Source organism: Neovison vison, chromosome 2 (genome assembly GCF_020171115.1).
Source record: "Neovison vison isolate M4711 chromosome 2, ASM_NN_V1, whole genome shotgun sequence".
NCBI classification, from domain to species: Eukaryota; Metazoa; Chordata; class Mammalia; order Carnivora; family Mustelidae; genus Neogale; species Neogale vison.
This window is the reverse complement of record NC_058092.1, coordinates 75,491,369-75,519,094: the sequence shown is the minus strand read 5'-3', so window position 1 is coordinate 75,519,094 and position 27,726 is coordinate 75,491,369. Positions and strand designations below refer to the sequence as shown.

The window sequence follows — 27,726 nt, the reverse complement described above, 5'->3', positions numbered from 1 at the left end:
TGAATGTTTTATCCTTTAATTCTTGATACCTCTTGGTTCTGATTAATTTCCTTAAAATTTGGCCACTTTGCCCTGCTGTCTCAACCATTCCACTTATTGATTATTTGCTTATCCCTTCTTTGTGCTGAGAACTGGTATTTCTAAGTTTGTTCACACTGACCAACCAATCCTCTGCCCCCTTGCTTGTACAGATCCTCTTTCTTTATGTATGTCCTGATTCAGACTTGTTTACCTTTTCCTGACCTTTTGCCTCCTCAGACACCCACATGACCTTTAACAACATTGGCTTTTTCCCTTCTCCCAGTTTCTCTCCTGTCACTTCTGGCTTTCTTGAGGAATGGTACAGAAGTGACTCCATATACCTTGGAAACTCTTTTCTAATCCCTGTGGTCCATAGACACTTCTGGGATACAAATGATTAGAACAGGGATTAGAATTTAGATTAGAATTATTGCATACCTGGGACACCTGGGTGTCTCAGTTGGTTAAGCAGCTGCTCAGGTCATGATCCCCGCATCCTGAGATTGAGTCCCACATCGGGCTCCTTGCTCCGCAGGGAGCCTGCTTCTCCCTCTGACTCTGCCTGCCACTCTGTCTGCCTGTGCTCGCTCTCTCTCTGTCTGACCAATAAATAAATAAAATCTTAAAAAAAAAAAAAAAAGTATTATTGCATACCTATGGGTAGTGACATAGTGGGTCCACTTTCATTTCCATGACCACCTCCAAGGTAATGTGAAAAGGCTGGCTAGTTCATCATTTCTTTGGTCATCTTTCAGACTTAAATCTAGCAAGTCATTCTGCAACTCATCTCAGTGGAAAATAACTTCGTGTCTTTTCCTTTCCAAGTAAGCCATCTTTATACAAAACCTCTTTTTTAATTCAGATCTTCATGGCTCATTCTCAGTTCTTCAAGTTAGATTTAATCATTTACATGTAACTGATTGCTCTGTTAATTTACATAGTCTAACATAAGTTCACAGGAATTCAGCTATAATTCCCTGAATGACTTTTTTTTTCTTTTTTTTTTTTTTTTGTCAATCATGTGACTCAGGCAATTTTAATTCTACCAATAAATTCAGCAATAAGTAACATTACTGTATTTCCTTTCCACATGTTTCAATCTTAACATGCAGGAAGCCTTGGCTCAAGCTCTTTGGATTGACATCAAGCGCATGGATGACCCAGAGTGTTACTTCAATTCTTTGCCAAAAGAGTTAGAAGTAAAAAGAGATCGGATGATACATTTACTTGAAAATCTTGGCCTAAAGCCCATAGTTCCTGATGGGGGATACTTCATCATTGCTGATGTGTCTTTGCTAGGTTTGTAAGAGTTTTTATTATTTCAAATATATGGAAACTTATGTGTGAAATTATATTAGAATTAGAGAGTAAAGATTGGTGTCAAAGTCATACCAACATTTTGTCTATCGGAAAATGGCTTTTTACAATGTCACTGGTTTTTGTTGTTGTTTGTCTTTTGTTTTAATAACCGTCTTGAGTTTTAGGTCCCTGAACCTTAAGTGTGACTGTTAACATGGTTATGGAGTCCGTTCTTTTAGGTATTCCATTAACATAGAATTTGCTATCATCTTGTTCTAGTGTGGAATTTAAAACAAAAGTCTGTGAAATAATATATGATCCCAGTGTTCCCCTGAGTAAAATTTTAGTTCCCTTTTTACTTAAGAAAAATAAAATTTCTAGAATGTCGTTGCTATCAGGGAATGTTTGTTATTTTAGAATATACTGAAATGAAGTAAAAAAGGAAAATATTATCTATTAAGAGTCTATTACACGCCTAGCACTTTCAAACACCCTTTTGAAGAAAGTGTTGTTAGCTCCACTTTTAAAGATGTGAAGACTTCAAAAGTTTTAAATAACTTGCCTGAAGTCACATAGCTGGATTCCAAATAGTTTTGTCTCCAAAAAACAATGGTCTTTTTTTTTTTTAAGATTTTATTTATTTATTTGACAGAGATCACAAGTAGGCAGAGAAGCAGGCAGAGAGGAAGAAGCAGGCCCCCTGCTGAGCAGAGAGCCTGGTGTGGGGCTTGATCCTAGGACCCTGAGATCATGACCTGAGCTGAAGGCAGAGGGTTTAACCCACTGAGCCACCCAGGTGCCCCAACAATGGTCTTTATATTACCTGAAGCTATTTTATATATTTCTGACATGTCATACTAATCTAAAATTAGGAGCATGATAACATTTTATATATAACCAATTTTCTTCAAAAAAAGCCCTGTAGTGTTAATATTAGTAAATTTAAAAGCATAATTTATTCTGATAGAAGTTGGCCAAATAGCTTAAGGTTCTATTACAATAAAGTTATATTCCACTGAACTTGAACAGCATTTTATATATACTAACTTTTATAAGACTGGAAACTTTTGATTTTTATAACCAAACAGTGACTTATTTCTTCATTTGTTGTGAAAGAAGCAGAAGCCATTATGCCCAGAGATGTTTGCTGTCCTATAGCCTGAAAGCTATGTATGTTTGGCCCTACCAAGCTCCATTATTATATAAAGCCCCTTAAGATGTCCTATATTCTGAGATTTAGAAATCACTTTTCCTGTGGTACATCTAAATGTATGATTCATTTTATGAGATGATGAAAAGAAACAGCTGTTTTCATCACCTTTAGTTTTGCTTTTGAATTGAAAATCCATACCATTTCAACATGATTTATTTTTTATTATTTATTTTGTATATTTTTATTTATTATTTAAAGATTTTATTTATTTATTTGTCAGAGAGAGAGAGCACAAGCAGGAGGAGTGACAGGCAGAGGGGGAAGCAGGCTTCCTGCTGAGCAAGGAGCCCGATGTGGGACCCTATCCCAAGGACCCTGGGATCATGACCTGAGTTGAAGGCAGATGCTTAACCAACTGAGCCATCCATGAACTATTTTTATTTTTTTATTTATGTACTTATTTTTTATTTATTATTATTATTATTATTGGTGGGCAACAGAAAAAGTTTATTGAGAGATATCTAAGTAACAGTACAAAAGCTCCTGAGAAGAAAAGGGAACCTGAGAGAGTTGTGCAACATGAGTTATTTTTAAAATAATTAATTTATGTACTTGATTTATTTCCAAAAAACATTTAAGCTAACTTATATTAAAAAGGTTTCTATGTAATAATATATATAAATAAAAATTTATGTAACAGAGGATCAGTTCACATAGGAGGGGAAGGAAGCGAATTTTTCATATAGGTTCACACAGTATTGTGATTAGCATCAACTTCGGAATGAACTTTGTGGCTGCAATAGCAAATGGAAAATGGAGTTAATTACATAATCTTGGAAATAATCGTTCTTAAAAAAACAAAACAAAAAAATGTGAATTCCTCACTTCCTCACTGTGAATTCCTCACTTCCCAACCCACCATATAGTGTGAGACTTAAGTAGTTTCTGTGACTATTTTCTGAAAATATTTTGAATCTTGGCAGATTTAAATGAAATACATCTTATCCTCAGATATAATACACCATCTAACTTTCATTGTTGTTTTAGATGCAGACCTCTCTGGTATGAAGGACAGCAATGAACCGTATGACTATAAATTTGTGAAATGGATGACTAAAAATAAGGTGATGTTTATTGGCCTTTGAGATACTGTGCTGTATTTTATGGTTAACTTATGAAGAATACTTGCTGACATGTTTTGAACAATGTTAACAATAGTTTTGTTATGTGATATTCCACTTATGGCTATGTGGAGGATTTTAAAAACATTTTTTCTTTTTAGAAGTTGTTGTGAACATTTAGAAGTATTTGTTTTTGACATTTATCTATTCTAAAATTAAAGTTGAAGTAGAAGTAGTTTTCCTATTTTATTTTCCTATTTATTTTTCAGAAACTGTCAGCCATTCCAGTTTCGGCATTCTGTAACACAGAGACCAAACTACAGTTTGAGAAGTTTGTGCGATTTTGCTTCATAAAAGTAAGTTCCCTGTTCTATTCAAAAACACATTTATGATATCATTCCTTCTGATTTATAAAGCACCTTTTTTCTCTTGCTCAGAATGATGTGCTCATATGCAGTTTTAAAATTCTGGCTTGCTGCCATGAAATTAACTGCCTACCAGAACAAAACTCAACACTTTGAAGTACTGAGTTTACTGTATTACGGCATAATCAGACACCTTACCATGTAGCAATACAATGTCCAGCAGAAATAAAAAATTACTAGACATGTGAAGACATAAGAAAATGTGACCCTTGGGATACCTGGGTGTCTCAGTCAGTTAAGTGTCTGCCTTCAGCTCAGGTCATGATCCCAGGACCTGCGTCAGGCTCTCTGCTCAGTGGGGAGTCTGGTTTTTCCTCTCCCTCAGCCCCTCTCCCTGCTTGTGCTCTCTCTCAAATAAATAAAATCTTTTAAAAATATATATATAACCCTTAATAAAGAAAAAAAGTAGTCAGTAGAAACAGATTACAAGGTGACCCTGATATAGGAATCATCAGACAAGGACTTTAAAACAGATATTGGAAGTATGTTCAAGAAATTAAAAGAAAATATAGTCATAATGAGTGAACAAATTAAAACTATAAAAAAATCAACTGGAAATTCAGGAATTTAAATGTGTAATATCTGATATGAAAAATGTATGGGGCTTAACAGACAGAGGATTGAGGATATCAGGAATAAAGACCCACTTGAATTATAGATTCATAGAATTATCCAATCTGAAAAACAGAGGGAAAAATTATTTTTGAGAAATAAACAGAGCCTTAGGTCTATGAGACAGTATCAAGTGATAATACATGTAATTAGAGTACCAAAAAAAAGAAAGAAAGAAAAAACGTGGCAGGAAAAGTATTTTAAGAAGTAATAGCCCAAAAAGAAGTAGTAATGGCCAAAATTTCCTCCTATTTGGTGAAAAGCAACATCCTTAGAGATCTAAAAGTTCAGTGAACCACAACAGACTGTAAAGAAAATCACCCTAATGGTCACCTGGGTAGCTCAGTCATTAAGCATCTGCCTTTGGCTCAGGTCATGATCCAAGTCCTAGGATCGAGCCCCTCATCAGGCTCCCTGCTCAGTGGGAAACTTGCTTCTCCCTCTTCCTCTGCTACTCCCCTGCTTGTGTTCCCTATCTCGCTGTGTCTCTGTCAAATAAATTAGTAAAATCTTAAAAAAAAAAGAAGGAAAGGAAAGAAAACCACCCTAAGACACTTTATACTCACACTGCTGAAAACCAAGTGTAATGGTAAGATCTTGAAACAGCAAGAAAAAGACTCTACTTCACATGCTTATGAATTTAGCAACTTCTTATCAAAAAAAAAAAAAAAAATGGAGACCAGAATACAGTGAAATGACATCCTCAAAGTACTAAAATAAAAAATGTATCAGCCCAGAATTCTTTATCCAGGAAAATAGCCTTTAAAACTGAAAATGAAGTGTATATTCCTGACAAACAAAAGCTGAATTGCTTATCATCAGATCTGTACTTAAAAAAAAAAATCTGAGGTGCACCCATGTGGTTCAGTTGGTTAAGTGGCTGCTTTCAGTTCAGGTCATGATCTTGGGGTCCTGGGATCGAGCCCCACATCAGGTTCCCTGCTCAGCGGGGAGCCTGCTTCTTCTCCATCTAACGCTCCCCCTGCTTGTGTTCTCACTCTTTCTCTCTCAAGTAAATAAATAAAATCTTTTTTAAAAATCTGAGTATATGCATCATTGCTATTTTTAAGATGTTGCTACTGAAGACAGGCTTAATAAGATCCAAAAACTACCAACACATTCATCTATAAACCTAGTCAGAATGATGTAAACATTGTTTTCAACTTTGAAAGACAATCTACAAACTCTGGAAGACTCATTCAGAAGAGAATAAAAATGTTAACAACCTAATAATATTTTATTTTTATTTATTAATATTTTATTTAGTTGACCAAACTGTAGAAAAGAGAGTAAGGCCAAGAATATTCTCATCTTTCAGTGGATCCTAGAAAGAGAAGTGTATCTTTTAAAGTTACAAGCAGAACTACTTTAAAAAAAAAAAAAAGGTTAACAAGACTTCCTGTTTTAAAATCATAAACACTGCCCTTCCCCATTCTCTTCTTGGAGATTGATGAAAACAACTAGGAGAATGGAAAACAGATTCACAAATTCCCCAGTAAATGAAGAAGAGTTGCCAAATACTGTAAAAGTAAAGAGAAGACACCTAGAAAGTCTCTTGTGTCTACATCTTCAAGTTATAAACAGCACCAGCAGGGAACTTTCTCATTTAAAACAATAGGGCAATAAGTATACTAGCAGTGGGAGCTTCTCCAGACTCATTTAGCATCATGCAAAGCAGGAGAGATATACAGCTGTATCCTCTAGAACCCGTGTGGGGCAAAGTGGAAAGGAGATTATAGTTGGCTTATAAATTTTCTTATTCATACCTGTCATATTTACTCCAACCCGTGTTGGGGCACTGTGGAGGAGATAGATTAAATTGGAAGTAGCCTCTTAAATTATCTGGGTGGGGGGGGAACCTCCCCACCACTAAAGTCCACATCAATCATATTAAACTTTACTATGAACCAGGGAGAATTTCTGCGGTCTTCTAGTGCAACCCTAACTCCTCACATAGATCTGCAGATACATCTTCCAATTATAGACAAAGTCAGTAGGTAGCATATTCATTACCAGAGCAACAGGAACAGTAGGTGCACTAGCAAGAGATTACAGAGGTAATTCAATCAAAAATGACTAATGAAGGGGCGCCTGGGTGGCTCAGTGGGTTAAGCCGCTGCCTTCGGCTCAGGTCATGATCTCAGGGTCCTGGGATCGAGTCCCGCATTGGGCTCTCTGCTCAGCAGGGAGCTTGCTTCCCCCTCTCTCTCTGCCTGCCTCTCCATCTACTTGTGATTTCTCTCTGTCAAATAAATACATAAAATCTAAAAAAAAAAAAAAAATGACTAATGAAGAATCAGCTGCGAATCTATAAAAATATACTATTAAGGGTGGAAGAGAAAGGTGCAGGGAAAACAAAGTGTCAGAAAGAGAATATTCAATCAGAGAAATGTTGCTATAGATAGTTCAAATCCAGAACCTTTAAAATGAGGTTAAAGCAGAAATTTAAAAAGTTCAGGGAAGATAATATCAGATAATATAAGAAGATAAAATGACAGCTTGTCACAGCTCAAGTACAAAATTGACGGGAAAAAAATCAAGCTATTGGTAATTATAGTGACATTGGAAACAGCGCAGGGAACACTGAATACTTCTGTAAGCATCTTAAGGATTGAGAAAAGTGAGCAAAGAAGAGTGGAGAGGATCAAAAACTTTTAAAATATTAGAAAAATTATAGATGTGGAAGACAAGTGAAATATCTAGAATTCTGTGGTGAGGGGGAAAAATGGACCCTGAAAAGAATTTAATAGCTTTATTTTAAGAATGCTCAGTAATTTCATTTTTTTAATAATTTTAAAAAAAAAGGCAGCTAAATCCAGCAATTGAAAGGGAATGCTTTGCCTCAGGAAAAATTGTCACAGAACAATTAACACTGAGATATATTGGATTTAAAAGATAAACAGTCCTTCAGCATCTACACAAAAAACCCAAAGCCTTCATGGGGGCAGAGTAAGAGGATCTGTGTGAACAGATCAATACTCAATCCTCAAAGATACGGGAGCAATACCAAGAAGTCTAAGGAAAGTTACCATGGCTGACTCAACCTCTTGGAAAGGCTAAAAATAAAAGGATGGCAAAACGTGCCAAAATAATGAAAATTGAAAAAAAGCAGGTGAGACTTAAGGCAAAATAAGCCAAAAAGGAGCACTTTACAATGGTTATTATGGGTAACATTCTCAGCAGCTCTCAAATATATGAAAGGACTCCCACTTTAGTCATATTACAAGAAATGAAAATTAAAATTGCAACAAAATTTTATTTTATCTATTAGTTTGGAAACAACCGAACAACTAAAAATTTCTATAAGACACTCTTACAGAGAGCAGGGGTATCATTTATAAAATCTCTTAACAGTGGTTAGTTTGACAATTTCCATCCACATGTAATGCACATACCTCTTAACGCAGAAATTCTACTTCTGGGATCTTTTTCCCATGAATTGACTTGTACATTTTGAATGACTCGTGCTCAAGGATTCTCCATATTTCTAACTCCCCTTTTTGACAGTGAAAAAACCCTGGCTTTCATCATGGAATCACATCTTTAATCAGTCCCTCTGTATGTGCCACTGTCCCTCCAGCCACCACCCCTCAGGCTTTGACACTTTGTACCAGGCTACTATTGCTGTCACCTGTTGCAGAGATGCCCTCCTCCAATTCACCACTGCACACGAGGCTGCCACTATCAACCACTGCATGGAATCCTTCACCCCTCATAGTTTCTGACATCCCATGCCCATAACCTTGGCAGATGCCTGCCTCATCCCATCGAGGTTCCAGCACCCTGCCTGGAGCCACCCTGCCATACAGATGCTGGCTTACCCTGCTGGGATCCTGACATCCTGTTCCAGCCAACACTGCCACTTCCATTACCAACACCTCATGCCACCCACATAAGAAACCCCCCTCTCTCCACTCGGGCTGCTACATCCTGCACCAGGCTGCCCAGGCTTCCCCTGCCTCCATATGTGGACACCTGCTTCACTCAGCCCCACCGAATGGCTTTTCAGTTAAATCATTCGGTAGAGAGGGAAAAGAAAAGAAGTAGAAAAAGCAGAGGAGAAAAACAAGAGCTTGATTTTCACTGTTTATCTTTCAGTTTAATTTTATACCATATGCTGGCATTACCTATTCAAAAAGCAAATGAGTTTTATGAGAAATCATATCTGAAACATTGAAGGGAATGGGCATAGTAGTGTGAATGAACAATTTTTCTTCATTCAGAGCAGAGAATTGTGAATTTTGTCTGAAGTCGATAAATAAGGAAATAAAACCAAATGCATCATTTAGTTCTTGGAGGTAACCACTAGAAATTACCATAAAAAGTTGTCTTGGGGGATGATGGGCATAGTAGGACGGAGTAGGGAGGAAGAGCAGATGATTCTCACTCTGTGTAAGCTCTTCTACACCCTCTGATTTGTTTCTGTAACTCTGTGTTAATTTAATTGTATTCCTTGTATAGGTCTGCCTTTTCATTTTTGAAAATTTTGAAAATTCTCTTGACTTGAGATCAGATATTCACTTAAATCTTCATTTAGTGCTATTATGTTTGGTATTTTTTCTACTTTACCAAAATCTGTCTTTATTTTAAAGTAAACAAATCATTGGAGTACTATCCAAAACTTAATGAATGGTAGCTGTAATTTGCTCAACGTGCCTATTTTCAATTAGGCAAATACCAGCCAATGCTACCATTCATCATGATTTTGTGTCAGAAGGAATCATCTTCATATTTGTAAATGTCATTTTAAGAGGAGAGAGACTGCTGATTTTAATGCTTTTAGTGAGCCAGTATTTTCAGTAAACTTTTCTGAGCAGCAAGGAAAAATGATTTTTTCAGAAATCTTAGCATTGGATATAAATGTTGACAGTCAACACAATCAATGAATATCATGCAGTTTCCCAAATGGAAAGGATTTCCTTGTGAATTCCTTTCCTAAAGACATTCAAATACCCCAACTGGAGACTGAGTCTCAGTCCTTTAATATCCCAAGCTTATGGCTGGATATCATCAGGGGTGTCAGGTCATGCACAAAAGGGGGTGAGGTGAGAGGCAAGAAAGCCAAAATAATAAATGTTGATCCCATGAGCACATCCTTCAGACTCGCTGCCGGCATCAGTGTCATTTATGAGTCTGGGTCTTCTTTGGCACAGCAAGCTGCTTGGACTGCTCTGATGGTTATAAAATAGTGAGAGTGTCCGCACTAGTGAATGTGGTTTTGTCAGGGATCAGTTTAAACTGTTTTCAGTCTGAACTGCGTTTAACAGTTTGTCTATCATTTTCTTGGTGATGCTTTTTGGCCACATGCCAGTTGATTTGTACATTTCTTTAGTGTCAGGATTGGAGCAATAGACTGGCAGCCAGTATCACAAAACAGTATGATGTAGTGATCAGTGTCACACTTCTCTAGCTCCTCTAATACTGAATTCTTATGAAGTTCATTCACTTTTCCAGCTAGGCAGTAATGGGATATAACATTATAAATAATTGATTTGTTTAATTTGCTTCTGGGCTCCTTAAAGAGCTCGGGACTTGTGTACTAGACCACCAAGGTGGGGGAAGATACTATAGATGCCATTTTCCAGTTTCTGTCCATGCACCTGCCAGAGTTGTGGCTTTATATGGTCAAGGCTTCCAATGACTCCTCTTCTGAGAAGGCATGATCCCGGATTGAACACTCTGGGATTTGGTGCTGTGGAGGCCAAGGACAGGCTAGAGCCCATCTGGGCCCTGCTCAAGTTATCAGGGGTTGAAGAGCACTTGGTTCCCAAATCACTACATGACTTTTCCTGATCCATTGACTTTGGTATATTTTTTATATATTTAAATATGTACTTCATCTTGAATTTGTTTGATATATATTGAGATTATTTCATTTATTTACAGAAAGACAGTACACTGGATGCTGCTGAAGAAATAATTAAGGCATGGACTGGACAGAAGTCTTGATCCAAGCAGAAGGTTTGTATTAGACGACCTGATACAGAATTGTTATTTAGTGCTGCCATCTGCTGGACATCGAAAAACAAATATTTCAGTACCCATGAAATATGAAGAAATATTTCCATTGCTTTTCCAAAATGTTAACCCCACTGGGGTTTTTCTTTTTTTGTTGTTTTTTAGTTGAAATGTATGCGAACAGCTCCCGGTACCATTTTACCTCAGGCAGAGTAGCATCGTGGATAAGAACTGTGAGATGCTGGTTGATGTTTCACCTCTCAGTGCTTCAGTTCCCTCATCATAAAAAGGGAATAAAATATAGCACCTACTTTATGACCCCTGGCTGGCTCTGTGGGTAGAGCCTGCAAGTCTTGATCTTGGAGTCATGAATTTCAGCCCCATGTCGGGCATGGAACCTACTTTAAAAAATAGTACCTACTTTAGATGAAGTTTGTGAGGATAAAATGGATTGATATACGTAAAGCCTCAATAAACCCTCAACTAATGTTAGTAGCAGTTCCATTTCTCCACCATCATGTGAAAACTCTTGCCACTTATACGCCCTCAACTCCAAGTCCTTTCTTTCTCTACTCACATGTAGTTCCCTCCCCTTCATTAACCAGTGCCTTTGAACTTTGCTCAGAGTTTTGCTTCTCTGTCCCAAATACTGCCAGCTTCCAGAGTGGCTTCAAGGTCCACACGGATTATGGAGGCTTTCAGAACTTTGACCTCACCTTTGGCGATGTTCACCTCTACCCCACTCTCCACTTTAGCCACCCACCCCCTTGGGTACACGCTGGACCTTTCATCATTTAAGGCTGTGTCACCTTTGAGATAATAAATTAGTCATCTCACACTGTACCCACCTATGCCTATAGTATTCTCCTGATGTTTCTTTCTCATCTGTTCTCAAAATATCACTTCTTTAAACTCATTATAATTTCATTTCAAATCCACTATTTCTCAAGAAAAAAAAAAAAAAGGTCTATGGCCTTCTTAGAGCAGAATCAGAATCAATCCATGAGAACAGATTCTGGTCTTCGCCTTAGACCTGCTGAAAATAATTTCAGGATCTGGCCCTTCCAAGGTGATTTTTATACCAGCTGAATTTTGATAATCACATGGAACCCTCTATGTCATTCCCATCAGTCCCCTTATATTTTCCCTGCCCAGCTTAGACTGCATCATCTTTCACTTCAACCAAGATACTTTTGCTGCCTTGAATAACTTGCCCATTGTTATATCTCACCTAACTGGTCAAAAAACCCCAAAACTTCACCCTGGGATTAAAATGTTTATACTCGGCTGCTGACTACTGCTGTCACAAAATACACATTGTGCAGATACCAACAACCATGAGTGAATATCGTTAAGCTTAACTGGATTTAATCCTTCCTTGACACCCTAATGAGATTTCTTCTACCTATTACCACAACAGCAATTCCTAATACTCTCCTGTTCTCTACCATAAAAATATCCAACTTCCTTTCTCTCTACATCTCAAAGCCCACCAGGACCATCACAATTAAATCACAGATAATGACCTCATCACCCACTGCTATGAGAAACAAAATGTAAAAACAGATGCTGCCAGACAAGCATTGTCAACTGAGATCCTACCAAAAGGCCTGTGACCTATCTGCACCAGCATTCATCCTTAATTCATTTCATCCAGGGTTGGGGCAGAATGGGGAGGATTGGTAGGAAGGCAGAACCAGGTCCAGTCATGCAGAAGGAAACCCAGGACCTCAAGAGCTGACTACTGCACACCAGTATAAATCCCATGTATAATTTTTAGCCTGTCCAATCTTGCTGGGGACATGATACAGTTTTTGCCAGGATTTAAATCTGCTCTTCGCAGTCCTAGACTTGTCCAGTGCTAATCCTACCACCCTTTCTTGTCACACTTTAATTTGGCTCAGTCCATTCTCTTGTACTTTCAGCCTCTGGTTCCCTTCCTCAGCAGTGAGACATGTCCAGATTTCTCTATTAGAAAATTCTCTCCTAAATGCTATCTACTGCCCTATTATTTCTTTCTCTTCAAGGCAAAATTTCTCCTTCTTTCCTCCTTCCTTCCTTTGTTCCTTCCTTTAACAAATATTCATTGAACTCATACTATGTGACAGACACTAATGTAAGTCTGTTTCTTGGTTTTTCTCTCTTTTTTCCCTTTCTCATTTGTTTTATTTGTTAAATTCCAAATGTGAGTGAAATCATATAGTATTTGTCTTTCTCTGACTTAACACTTAGTATTATACTCTCTGCTTCATCCATATCATTGCAAATGACAAGATTTCATTCTTTTTTATGTCTGAGTCATAGTTCATTTTCTTTATTCATTCATCTATCAGTGGACACATGAGCTGCTTCCAGTTTGGCTATTGTAAACAGTGCTGCAGTAAACATACCCAATAAACATATGTCTTTTCAGATTAATGTTTTTGTATTCTTTGGATAAATGCCCAGTAGTGTGATTACTGGATCATAGGGTAGTTCTAGTTTTAATTTTTTGAGAAACCTCCATACCGCTTTCCACAGTGGCTGCACCAGTCTTCATTCCAACCAACAGCGCACAAAGGTTCCTTTTTCTCCACATCCTCACCGATACTTGTTTTGTTTTTGATTTTAGCCATTCTGACAGGTGTGAGGTGGTATCTCATTGTACTTTTGATTTTCATTTCCCTAATGATGAGTGATATTGAGCATATTTTCATTTGTCTTTGGGCCATCTGTATGTCTTTGGACAAATGTCTGTTCTTGTCTTTTGCCCTTTTTTTATTTTTTTAAATTTTTTTTCAAAGATTTTATTTACCTATCTGACAGACAGACAGAGATCACAAGTAGGCAGAGAGGCAGGCAGAGAGAGAGGAGGAAGCAGGCTCCCCACTGAGCTGAGAGCCTGATGTGGGGCTCGATCCCAGGACCCTGAGATCATGACCTGAGCTGAAGGCAGAGGCTTTAACCCACTGAGCAACCCAGGTGCCCCTTTTGCCCATTTTTAAAATGGATTATTCATTTTTGGGGTGTTGAGTTGTATCAGTTCTTTTTTTTTTTTTTTTTTTTAAAGATTTTATTTATTTATTTGACAGAGAGAGATGACAAGCAGGCAGAGAGGCAGGCAGAGAGGGAGAGGAGGAAGCAGGCTCCCTGCTGAGCAGAGAGCCCAAGGCAGGGTTCAATCGCAGGACCCTGAGATCATGACCTGAGCCGAAGGCAGCGGCTTAACCCACTGAGCCACCCAGGTGCCCCATCAGTTCTTTATATATCTTGGATGCTAACCCTTTATCAGATATGTTATTTGCAAATATCTTCTCCCATTCAGAAGTTGTCTTTTGGTTTGGTTGATTGTTTCTTTTGTTGTGCAGACCTTTTTATTTTGATGTAGTCCCAGTAGTTTTTTTTTTTTTAATTTAATTTTTTTCCCATGTTCCAAAATTCATTGTTTATGCAACACACAGTGCTCCATGCAATACGTGCCCTCCATAAAACCTACCACCAGGTTCACCACCCCACCAACCACCACCCTCTCAGTTTTTTTCTCAGAGTCCACAGTCTCTCATGGTTTGTCTCCCCTTCCGATTTCCACCAACTCACTTCTCCTCTCCATCTCCCAATGTCTTCCATGTTGTTCCTTATGCTCCACAAGTAAGAAACCATATGATAATTGACTCTCTCTGCTTGACTTATTTCACTCAGCATAATCTCTTCCAGTCCCGTCTATGTTGATACAAAAGTTGGGTATTCATCCTTTCTGATGGAAGCATAATACTCCATTGTATATATGGACCATATCTTCTTTTCCATTCATTTGTTGAAGGGCATCTTGGTTCTTTCCACAGTTTGGCGACTATGGCCATCTGCTATGAACACTGGGGTACAGGTGGCCCTTCTTTTCACTCCATCTGTATCTTTGGGGTAAATACCCAGTAGTGCAGTTGCAGGGTCATAGGGTAGCTCTGTTTTTAATTTCTTAAGGAATTTCCGCATTGTTTTTCAAAGTGGCTGCACCAACTTGCATTCCAACCAACAGATGTAAGAGGGCTCCCCTTTCTCCATATTGTCTCCAACATTTGTTGTTTCCTGCCTTGTTAATTTTTTTCCATTCTAACTGGTGTAAAGTGGTATCTCAATGTGGTTTTGATTTGAATCTCCTGATGGCTAATGATGATGAACATTTTTTCATGTGTCTGTTAGCTATTTGTATGTCTTCTTTCTAGAATTGTCTGTTCATGTCTTCTGCCCATTTTTTGATGTGATTATCTGTTTTGTGTGTGTTGAGTTTGAGGAGTTCTTTATAGATCTTGGATATCAGCCCTTTGTCTGTAGTATCATTTGCGAGTATTTTCTCCCATTCCATGGGTTGCCTCTTTGTTTTGTTGACTGTTTCCTTTGCTGTGCAGAAGCTTCTGATCTTGATGAAGCCCCAAAGTTCATTTTCACTTTTGTTTCCTTTGCCTTTGGAGACATATCTTGAAAGAAGTTGCTGCGGCTGATGTCAAAGAGGTTATTGTCTATGTTCTCCTCTAAGAATTTGATAGATTCCTGCCTCACATTGAGGTCTTTTATCCATTTCAAGTTTATCTTTGTATGGTGTAAGAGGATGGTTGAGTTTCATTCTTCTACACTTAGCTGTCCAATTTTCCCAGCACCACTTATTGAAGAGACTGTCTTTTTTCCACTGTATATTTTTTCCTGCTTTGTCGAAGATTATTTGACCCTAGTGTTATGGGTCCATATCTGAGCTCTCTATTCTGTTCCACTGGTCTATGTGTCTGTTTTTGTGCCAGTACCATGCTGTCTTGGTGGTTACAGCTTTGTTTTAAAGCTTGAAATCAGACCACGTGATGCCCCCAGTTTTTGGTTTTTTGGGTTTTTTTTTTTTTTTTCAACATTTCCTTAGCAATTCAGGGTCTCTTTTGGTTCCATACAAATTTTAGGATTGTTTGTTCCAACTCTTTGAAAAATGCTGGTGGAATTTTGATGGGAATGGCATTAAAAGTATAGATGGCTCTAGGCAGTATAGACATTTTAACAATGTTTATTCTTCCGATCCATGAGCATGGAATGGTCTTCCATCTTTTTGTGTCTTCTTCAATTTCTTTCATGAGTGTTCTGTAGTTCCTTGAGTACAGATCCTTTACCTCTTTGGTTAGGTTTATTCTCAGGTATCTTAAGGTTCTTGGTGCTATAGTAAATGGAATTGATTCTCTCATTTCCTTTTTTATTTTTTTCATTGTCATCGTATAAGAAAGCAACTCTGTACATTGATTTTGTGTCCTGCCACATTACTGAATTGCTGTATGAGTTCTAGTAGTTTTGGGGTGGGGTCTTTTGGCTTTTCTATATAAAGTATCATGTCATCTGCAAAGAGAGAGAGTTTGACTTCTTCTTTGGCAATTTGAATAACTTTTATTTCTTTTTGTTGTCTGATTGCTGTTGCTAGGACTTTTAGTACTATGTTGAACAACAGTGGCGAGAGTGGGTATCCTTGTCGTGTTCCTGATCTCAAAGGGAAGGCTGTCAGCTTTTCCCCATTGAGGATGATATTCACTGTGGGTTTTTCATAGATAGATTTTATGAGGTTGAGGAATGTTCCCTCTGTCCCTATACTTTAAATCATTTTAATCAGGAATGGATGTTGTATCTTGTCAAATGCTTTCTCTCCATTAATTGAGAGGACCATGTGGTTCTTTTCTTATTGATTTGTTCTATCACGTTGGTTGATTTGCAAATGTTGAACCACCCTTGCATCCCATGTATAAATCCCACCTGGTAATGGTGGATAATCTTTTTAATGTACTGTTGGATCCTATTAGCTAGGATCTTGTTGAGAATCTTAGCATACATATTCATCAGGGATATTGGTCTGAAATTCTCCTTTTTGGTGGGGTCTTGTCTTGGTTTGGGGATCAGGGTAATGCTGACTTTGACTTTATAAAAAGAGTCTGGAAGTTTTCCTTCTGTTTCTATTTTTTTAAACAACTTCAGGAGTATGGGTATTTCTTCTTTGAATGTTTGGTAGAATTCTCCAGGGAATCCATCAGGTCCTGGGCTCTTGTGTTTTGGGAGATTTTTGATCACTGCTTCAATCTCATTACTAGATATTGGTCTATTCAGGTTGTCAATTTCTTCCTAATTCAGTATTGGAAGTTTATAGGTTTCCAGGAATGCATCCATTTCATCTAGGTTGCTTAACTTATTGGCAGATAACTGTTGATAATAATTTCTGATGGTTGTTTCTATTTCCTTGGTGTTAGTCATGTTCTCTCCCTTTTCATTCATAATTTTATTAATTTGGATCTTCTCTCTTTTCTTTTGGATTGGTTTGGCCAATGGTTTATCGATCTTATTGATTCTTTTCAAAACCCAGCTTCTAGTTTCATTGATATGTTGTACTGTATCCCTAGTTTCTATCTCATTGATCTCTGCTCTAATCTTGATTATTTCCCTTCTTGTGCATGGGGTTGGCTTACTTTGTTGTTGATTCTCCAGTTCTCTAAAGGCGTAAAGAGAGCTGGTGTATTCTGAATTTTTCAACTTTTTGAGGGAGACTTGGAGGGCTATGTATTTCCCCCTTAGGACTGCCTTTGCTGTATCTCGCAGGTTTTGGACCGAACTATTCTTATTGGCTTATTCATTCTTATTGGTTTCCATGAATTGTTTAAGTTCTTCTTTGATTTCCTGGTTAATCCAAACATTCTTAAGCAGGGTGGTCTTTAGCTTCCAAATGTTTGAGTTCCTTCCAAACTTTTTCTTGTGGTTGAGTTCCAGTTTCAAAGCATTGTGGTCTGAGAATATGCAGGGAATCATCTCAGTCTTTTGGTATCAGTTGAGCCCTGATTTGTGACACAGCATGTGGTGTATTCTGGAGAAAGTTCCATGTGCACTCGAGAAGAATTAGTATTCTGTTGTTTTAGGGTGGAATGTTCTATATATATCTATGAGGTCCATCTGGTCCAGTGTGTCATTCAATGCTCATGTTTCTTTATTGATTTTCTGCTTGGACAATCTGTCTATTACTTAGAGTGGCAGGTTAAGATCCCCTACTATTAATGTATTCATATCAGTATGACTTTTATCTTGATTAACAGTTGTCTTATGTAGTTGGCTGCTCCTATATTGGGTGCATAAATATTTACAGTTGTTAAATCTTCTTGGTGGGGGGCGCCTGGGTGGCTCAGTGGGTTAAGCCGCTGCCTTCGGCTCAGGTCATGATCTCAGGGTCCTGGGATCGAGTCCCGCATCGGGCTCTCTGCTCAGCAGGGAGCCTGCTTCCTTCTCTCTCGCTCTGTCTGCCTCTCTGCCTACTTGTGATCTCTGTCAAATAAATAAATAAAATCTTTAAAAAAAAAAAAAATCTTCTTGGTGGATAGACCCTTTAAGAATGATGTAGATCCGGGGCGCCTGGGTGGCTCAGTGGGTTAAAGCCTCTGCCTTTGGCCCAGGTCATGATCCCAGAGTCCTGGGATCGAGCCCCGCATCGGGCTCTCTGCTCGGCGGGGAGCCTGCTTCCTCCTCTCTCTGACTGCCTCTCTGCCTACTTATAATCTCTGTCTGTCAAATAAATAAATAAAATCTTTTAAAAAAAAAAAAAGAATGATGTAGATCCTTCTTTATCTCTGACTACAGTCATTAGTGTAAATCTAATTTATCTGATATGAGAATTGCTACCCCAGCTTTCTTTTGAGGTCCATTGGCATGAATGATGCTTCTCCATTCCTTCACTTTCAGTCTGGATGTATCCAGGTAGTTTATTTTTGCTTTTATTTCCTCTGTCTCCAGAGACCTATCTAGAAAAATGTTGCTATGGCCCATATCAGATTACTGCCTGTGCTCTCTTCTAGGGTTTTTAATGATTTCAAGTCTCACTTTGGTCTTTAATCCATTTTAAGTTTGTTTTAAATAGGGTATAAGAAAGTGGTCCAGTTTCATTCTTTTCCATATAGATGTCCAGTTTTCTGAGCACCATTTGTTGAAGAGATTTTTCTTTTCCCATTGCATATTCTTGCCTCTCTTGTTGAAGATTATTTGACCATGTAATCATGGATTTGTTTTGTGCTTTTTATCCTGTTCCATAGATCTGTGTGTCTGTTTTTGTGCCAGTATCATACTGTTTTGAATACTATAGATTAATAGTATAACTTGAAATATGATATTATGATACCTCCAATTTTGTTTTCCTTGTTCAAGATTGTTTTGGCTATTTGGAGACTTGTGTGGTTCCATACAAACTTTAGGATTATTTGTTCTAGTACCATGAAAAATGTTGGTATTTTGATAGGGATTACATTAAATCTATGGATTGCTTTGCGCAGTATGGACAACTTAATGATATTTGTTCTTCCAATCCATGAACATGGAATACATTTCCATTTGTGTCCATTTGTGTCATTTGTTCAATTTCTTTGGGTCATTTTTTTAAAAAATTTTACTTATTTGACAAACAGAGAAAGAGCACATGTAGGCAGAGCAGCAGGCAGAGAGAGAGGGAGAAGCAGGCTCTTCTTTTTTTTGTGTAACCTCAAATGCCCACCCCAGCACTGAGCAGGAAGCCTGACATGGGGCTCGATCCCAGGACCCTGGGATCATGACCTGAGCTGAAGGCAGATGTTTAACCAACTGAACCATTCAGGTGCCCCTCATCAATGTTTTATAGTTTTCGGAGTACAGGTCTTTCTTTTCCTTGTTTAATTTTATTCCTAGATATTTTTATCCTTTTTGGTGCAATTGTCAATGGGGTTGCTTTCTTAACTTCTCTCTGCTGCTTCATTAATAGTGTATAGAAATACAACAGATTTCTGTGTGTCGACTTTGTATCCTATGATCTTACCGAATGTCAAACTTATACATGGAAATTGTATGAAGAAAAGAAGTAGACCAGGATAGAGGAGAATGAAAGTGTTAGGGAAGCAATTTGGAATGTTAAACACTTCATCAGGTAGGTCTCATGGAGGGACCATGGAAGCCGACTTAGAGGAGAGGAGGGAGGGACCCTTATGGAGATCTTCAGGAGCAACATTCTAGCCAGAAGGAATAACCAGTGCAAAGACTATAATAGGAGGGTGTATTCAGCATATTTGATGAGTACCAAGAGTCTGGTATGGCTGGATATAATAACCAAGGCACAAAGTAGCAAGTATGAGGTCAGAGAAGTAGTGTAGTGTAACGGTAGTGTTAGGATAATGGTTCAATCCAGACAACCAAGGTACCACTTTATACTTATTTTTAACATTTAAAATAATGTTTATTGCAGCATTGTTTGTAATTATGCCAAACTGGGAACAACCAAAGTGTTCATCAATAGTCTGGTATACCAATATCTGGGGTATACTAATAAAATGGAATAGCATACAGCAATGAAAAGTCACAACCTACAGCTAATCACATAAATGAATTTCATCAGCACTGTTCTCAAGGTTTCTTTGCAGGATCTTTAAAGAATAAGCTGGAGTTCTCAGTAGACAGAGTGTTCTATACTAGAATCTAATACTGTGATTATTGACACCTCAAATGCCCACCCCAGCATTTGGGTTTCTACAATTTCTGTGACCACTGGAGGGCTTCCATATTTTGGTCCAATATTCAGGCCTAGGACTGGTTCATAGCAAAAACCTTGTTTCAGTGAATCAAGGGACAGAGGTTACCATCCTTTCCACTTGGCTGGGATGAAAAGAGTTGACTTGGGGAGGAGGAAGGCATGGATTTTTTTTTTTTTTTAAAGATTTTATTTATTTATTTGACAGACAGAGATCACAAGCAGGCAGAGAGGCAGGCAGGCAGAGAGAGGAGGAAGCAGGCTCCCCGCTGAGCAGAGAGCCTGATGTGGGACTCGATCCCAGGACCCTGAGATCATGACCTGAGCCGAAGGCAGCGGCTTAACCCACTGAGCCACCCTGGCGCCCGGAAGGCATGGATTTTAAACATGGAATCTGTGGGTGGATAGTGCAATATTGGACCAAAGAAAATTTTAAAGTCTAGCCTAACATCTCTAGGGATTTAGAAGCCAAGGCTAGACCTGAGGCTTCCAGGTGCCTGATTAGATATCCAGGTCTAACTGTGGTTAGAGACACACTGCTACAGCGTGAAACCCAAAAGGGGATAGACAGAAGGGTCTACAAGAACCTAAGACTGACAGAACAAGAGCATTAGGATCGGCTTTGGTTGGTTTGCCCCGCTCACACCTAGCACCTTGCTCTATGTTTTAGACTGGTTCCTGGTGATCTCTATTGCAGCTTTTGCTCAAAGTAGTTGCTCCTAACATTAAATCACAGCTGCCTTGTGCTCCTTTAAGAGTTTCAAGGATCTTCCCCCTTCATTGAATAATGGGTGCTTGATCTTCTCAAATAGAGGCTTCGGTCTTTTATTCCTCTTTCCTGCTGTTGGGAATACATTCCTCGTAATCTGTTCTTGAGGGGACTCCAGGTTATTGAAGTCTTTACATCTCTTCAGAGTGTCACTCTGGCTGCTATGCCGAGAATAGACCACAGGGTCAGCAAAGGTTGAGATAAGGAGACCTAGTACAGTAATTCACATAAAAGATCATTGTGGTGGCAATGGAAGGTGATAAATGGTCAGATTCTGGATAGATATTTTAAGGCAGGACCAAAAGGATTTGCTTAACAGAGTTTATAAAAGGAATCAAAAGTGTGTCCATGAAGTGTGTAAATTGCCAGCAATAGAATTTGTATCATCGACTTACTTTGACAATACTTTTTTTTTTTTAAAGATTTTATTTATTTATTTGACAGACAGAGATCACAAGTAGGCAGAGAGGCAGGCAGAGAGAGAGAGGAGGAAGCAGGCTCCCTGCTGAGCAGACAGCCTGATGCGGGACTCAATCCCAGGACCCTGAGATCATGACCTGAGCTGAAGGCAGCGGCTTAACCCACTGAGCCACCCAGGCGCCCCACTTTGACAATACTCTTAATGGTAGAATCCCTTCTTACATTTTTGTCTCTCTTTATGTTTTTTCATATGCTTCCTTTTTACCATTAAGAGAGATCCATGTTTTACATCTCCTATATTCTTTTCCTCTATCAGAGACTTCGAAAAATGACATATCAAGAAATAAAGATTTAAGTTAAATAAGAAAGCCTTATCTATTTAATCCTAACCTTAAATTTGTGTATACTTCTGTTGTCTTTGGAAACTAATGAAGCTTTCTTTAACATTGTCTTTCTGAGCCATTTACTTCACTTTCCATCTGGGAATTGGTATTCTGCATCTTCAGAGTAGTTCTCTTCCTCTTTCCTGTGCTGAATGAAAGTAAACTGGATAGTTAAGCTCTTCTACCGCCCTCCCCTTTTTTTTCTTTTCTTTTCCTTTAAGGGTGACTTTTGAGGTTTAGTAATCTCTACTTCAGCACCCTCAAATGTGGTCCTAGATCTTCTCATTTTACAGATATTCCCCATGCTTGTGCCCACAGATGACTCTTGCATCTGGATATTGTCTTCCTTCTTCATTCAGCTTGTCTTTTTTCTGTAACTTATTTTTCTGTTTTTCTGTAACAATGTTATCATTAGTTTTTACTTAGCTTCAACTACATCTACTTAAATATTAATATTAAATAATTTGTCAACTACTCTAAGGGCACAAAGGATCTTATATTTTTTACTGTCTTAGGAAATAAACCAGGCTTTCTTGGTGCTTATTCTGGTGGGTTGTTATGAAACTGAAATTAAATAAATAAAAAAAAATTTAGTTACTATTTAAAGCACTTACTAATTTTCATTGCTTTTCTTTATAGGTTCTGCACTACCTCAATAAATTTTGCTGCTTGTTCTTTTGTTTCAAATTCCATAAAGGTAGATCCCTTTGGATCTCCAGTAGATTTATAACTTGGTAGACTTATTTAAGCAGCATTGCCACATTTTTCAAATACTTCAATCCAGCTGTGATTAACATTTTAGGGAAATAACTCCTATATGCTAAATTAGGAACAATATTAAATATGTAGGGATTCTTACTCAGAATGTCAATAGATTCTACTTGGAATAATTTTAAAAAAGAAGAAGAAGAAGAGTCCAATTTTTGGCCTGAGCAAAGACCAGGATTGAGTGTTCTCACTTAAGGCAAGAAGACTCCAGGAGGAGCTGTCGTGGAGGAAGGTCAGGAGGTCAGTTTTGAACACATTTGAGTTTGAGAAAAGAGCTCATTACCTTTCAGACGGAGATGGTGGGTAAGCAGCTAGAGGGTCAGCTTGGAGTTTAGGGAAGAGGCTAGAGATTTATACATCTGAGAATCTGTGGCTTATTCATGATATTTAGAAATGAGAGTGGATAGAGGCATCAAATATGTCAGTATTAGCAACAAGAAGAACTGATGACTTAGCCCAGAAGTTTTGCAAATTTTTACTGCAAAGTGGAATAACTCCTGAAAGTTTTTTCACTTGATAACTCCACTTTCTCTCTCTCTCTCTCTCTCACACACACACACACACACACACCTCTATAGTCTGGATTCCTTGCCCAATATTGTGCTAAGGTTTTTTTTTTATTATTATTATTTTAAATTTTTTATGAACATATAATGTATTATTAGCCCCAGGGGTACAGGTCTGTGAATCACCAGGTTTACACACTTCACAGCACTCACCATATGTAATAAGTTTTCTAAAGATCTCCATCCATGTGCTGGATTCTTAGTCCTATCAGGCTTTAGCTCTTAGTATTCACTGCTGCAGACCACTCTGGCCCTCTTAAACCCTATCCTTTCTTGTTCCTGTGACACTGCACATCCGTGAATAGCCTCCTTTCAGTCTCCTTTGCCTGTTCCTCAAATATTGGTATTTTGTCTTTTCTACACTTGATCTTGGCCAAAAGGCTGAGAAGCAATTGGTATTTTGTCTTTCACACTAAATAACTTAATTTACCCTCTCTGTGCTAGGGACCCCCAAATCTGTGTATCCAGCCTAGTCCTTTCTGTTGAATTTCAGACCCATAGACCCAACAGTCCATTTGTCGTCTTCTATGGTTGTTTCACAGGCAAACCCTATACCCAGTTTGGTCTCCTCAACTAATGATGCCACCAATCCAGTTGCTCAAGTCAGAAAACCGAGAAATGACTCTTTTCTCTTCACGCCCAACTCCTGTATATAGTGTCCTAACTATCTCTTAAATCCATTATCTCTCTGCCCCCAACTGCAACCCCCTCTGGTACAGGCCAGTATCATCTCTGAAGTAGACTACCAGTCAATTTCTTAACAGTTCTCCCTGCTTGCCCCTTGCAATCCACTATCCTTGTAGACTAAATAGGAGTTTCCTAAAATGCAAATATGATCATGTTACATATATTAGTGAAGTATATGCATGTTGCAAGTTTAAATCAAATAAAAAGGAATTTTCTTTCTTAGCTGAACACTTTAGGAGTAGTCTAGTTTCGGTTACAGCTTGATCCAGGGTGCAGATTATAATCTGTTACCAAGCTTTGCCGTATAGTTCTGTCCTCTCTGAGTCAGCTTTAACTTCAAGTTGCCATGTCTTATGATAGCAAGTTAGTTGCAGGAATTTCTAAGTATCATATGGTCGCACTAGCCAAATCCAACAAGAAAGGGACACTTTCTCTCTCTGAAGCTCCAGCATTGGTCAGACTGTGTTATACTATCCCTGAGCTGCCTGGTGTGCCAAGGGGATTGGTTATGCTCAATATTTTTGGCCAATGTGAGGTCAACTCAACACAAACTATACTGGTTGACAGAAGGGACAGGGTGATAAAGAGAGAAGATGAATGAGCAAACATCTTAAGTGACTTAAAACACTTTAATGACTCTTTATCACTCTTAATGTAAGGGCTGCTCTCCTCATCAGGACCTGCAGTGTCCTGCATGATATGGTCTTTCCTTCTTCCCAGTCTCATCTTTCCTGGTCATATTTTCAAACTCATGGGTCTGGTCATACTGAGTTCATTTCAGTTTCTAAATGAGGTGTTTTGTGTTTTTTTTCCTCTCTGCCTTTTAAAACAAGTCATTTTTTGACATTTGTGCTTAAAAATGGGTGGTATAGTGCTCAATATTATGTGTCAACTTGGCTGGGCCATGGTTCCCAGATATGTGATCAAACATTATTCTGGATGTTTCTGTAAGGGTGCTTTTAGGTGAGATTAACATTTAAATCAATGAACTTTGAGTAAATCAAATTCCCCTCCAAGATGTGTGTGGCCCTCATCTAATCAGTCAAAGGCCTGAGAACAAAAACCTAACCTCCCCTGAGCAAGAGAGAGTTCTGCCAGCAGACAGACTTCAAGCCTGAACTGCAACATTGTGTCTTTGGGTCTTGGGACTGCAGACCCATCCTGCAGATTTTGGACTTGCTAACATCCATAATCACATGAGTCAATTATCTCTCTCTCTTTCTCTCTCTCTCTCTCTCTCTCTCTCTATATATATATATACACATATGTACACACAAAACCATTGGTTCTCTTTTTCTGGAGAATTCTGACTACTGCAGGTAGATTAGCAAAAATAAAATAAGTTGTTTATAAATTCCCCAAATTAGGTGAGAAGTCATACAGTGACATCATGCCATATGATAGTAAGAGATACAGATTTGCATAGGAAACGATGAATTTCAGCAGATCTTTATGGAAGAGAGGAAGGGAGTATGGAGAAACTATAATTGGGCTAACCAAAAGCCATTTATATCCTCCTTCTCTTCTGAGCACGTCTACATAGAGGCTTTTAGAAAGCTAAACTTTCCAATTTCTCAGCTTCCCTTACAACTAATCAAAAGTGCCCAAGAAGAGGTTCCATTCGTGGAAAAAGATAAAGGCAAAGACATTCTGAGACTTTCTGTCTTTTCTGTCCTTTTCACCTTTCTACCTTCTTCCTGCCTGGAATGTAGAAGTAAGGTCTGGAGATACTGCAGCCAGACTGCATTCATGCAGCAGCTGGCATGAGAGAGAATGCCTACATCATAAGGATGGCTGAGCAGAAAGGTGGGAAGAGACTGGGACCCTGGAAGCAATTTGGAGCCATGGAACCTACCCCCGGACTTTGTAATGCATGAAACAAATAAGCCTCTATTTGTTTTAAGTTACTATAGCAGGGTTTTCTCTTATCTACAAAGATCAAATTTTTCTTCTGGAAGGTAAACTGACATGATGAAAATTCCTTTAGGCAGAAAGAGATGCTGATCAGAAGGTTCCTGCTCCTGCAGGAAAAGACGGTGAGGGCCTGAAGGATTTAGTATGAGAGAAAGGCAAATAATCACCAATCTTTGTCAAATTTGTGAATTTTTCCCATCATTCATATCATGAAAACAATTATATAACTACATAATTACCAAATATTTAAATCAAAAATTATTCCCAAATAAAGCAAGGAGTCTCCTCGGTCTCAGCTGGATAAACCCAAGGGTGAAACAAAACAAAACAAAAACCTCAACCATGTTCTTGAGACATGAGAATTTCATTTTATTGCTGCTCTGAGAATACATCTAATTACTCAATCATGCCAATTAAATAGGAAGTTCACCTGCTGACAAACAGCCATCTTGGGATATAACAGAATAAATTGTAGAAATAATTGGATTTTCTAATCAATATTAACTTCATCATATTACACAACTACTACTTTCCTTTACATTTAGATACAGCATTTTTTTCTTATAATACGTAAAACTTTCCATTGTAGCAAAGTCTCATGGTTTAAAAGATGAATAATTTAATCCTTTTCTCAGTGAGCATGGTTATCCTCTCTGAAACATTATTTTCACAAACTCTTTATCCTTCTCATTAGTTAGCCATTAAAAGCATAAATATCATACTTTAGCTGAAACCATAGAGCTGTATCTTCTAACACAACAACTCCATTTTGTGTGTGAATTTCTGAGTTGACTTATTTTAACATCACTTTTATAATTATTCTTGGATTGTTCTGTTGTCCTACATATGTGTGAAAGAGTACATGAAAACTGTTCAGTTTTCTAGATACTTGAAAATGTTGGTTGGTTTGTTTTTTGTGGGTTTTTTTTTTTTAATCAGATAGAGGGCTAGTATCCAAAATCTGTAAAAACTTATCAAACTCAACACCCAAAAAACAAATAACCCAGTCGGGAGATGAGCAGAAGACATGAACAGACATTTCTCCAAAGAAGACATACAGATGATCAACAGACACATGAAAAAATGCTCGATACCACTCATCATCAGGGAAATACAAATCAAAACCACAATGAGATACCACCTCCTGCCTGTCAGAATGGCTAAAATTAACAAGTCAGGAAATGACAGATGTTGGTGAGGATGCGGAGAAAAGGGAACCCTCCTACCCCGCTGGTGGGAATGCAAGCTGGTGCAGCCACTCTGGAAAACAGTATGGAGGTTCCTCAAGATACTAGAAATAGAGCTACCCTCTGACCCAGCAATTGCACTACTAGGTATTTATCCTAAAGATACAGAAGTGTTGTTTCGAAAGGGCCCTTGCAGCCCAGTGTTTATAGCAAAACTATCAACAATAGCCAAATTATGGAAAGAGCTGAAATGTCCATCGACTGATGAATGGGTAAAGAAGATGTGGTGTGTGTATATATATACACACACATACATATATATGCCTACTATATACTATATGCCTAATATACACATACATATATACCTACTATATACGATATGCCTACTATATATATATACACACACACACAAAATGGAATATTAGTCATAAAAAGAATGAAACTTGCCATTTGCAACAACATGGATGGAACTAGAGGGTATGATGTTAAGTGAAAAAGTCAGTCAGAGAGAGACAAATACATGATTTCACTCATATGTGGAATTTAAAAAACAAGACAGATGAACATAGGAGAAGGGAAGGGAAAATTAAATAAGATTAGAAACTGGGGTGCCTGTGTGGCTCTGTCAGTTAAGAGTCTGTCTTCGTTTCAGGTCATGATCTCAGTGTCCTGAGATTGAGCCCCACATTGGGTGTGGAGCCTGCTTCTCCCTCTCCCTCTGCCCTTCCCCCTCCCCTGCTTGTGCACTCTCTCTCTCTCTCAAATAAAATAAAATAAGATAAAAACAGAGAAAGAGGCAAACCATAAGAGACTATAGCTAAGAGAACAAACAGGGTTTCTGGGAGTCGGGGAGGTGGGGAGGATGGCTAAATGGGCGATGGGCATTAAGGAGGGCACTTGTTGGGATGAACACTGGGTGTTTCATG

General features: G+C 38.3%; 1 protein-coding gene across 1 annotated transcript in view; it reads left to right on the top strand.

Annotated features, from left to right (window-relative positions):
- KYAT3 (kynurenine aminotransferase 3) overlaps positions 1 to 11,081 on the top strand; it is a 55,901-nt gene extending 44,820 nt beyond the window's left edge. The window contains exons 11-15 of the mRNA XM_044238641.1: positions 1,134 to 1,320; positions 3,521 to 3,597; positions 3,864 to 3,950; positions 10,518 to 10,592; positions 10,755 to 11,081. Coding sequence (XP_044094576.1) covers positions 1,134 to 1,320; positions 3,521 to 3,597; positions 3,864 to 3,950; positions 10,518 to 10,580 — 414 coding nt within the window. The 3' untranslated portion in view covers positions 10,581 to 10,592; positions 10,755 to 11,081. The remainder of the gene's footprint in view (positions 1 to 1,133; positions 1,321 to 3,520; positions 3,598 to 3,863; positions 3,951 to 10,517; positions 10,593 to 10,754) is intronic.
- Positions 11,082 to 27,726: the final 16,645 nt, after the last annotated feature.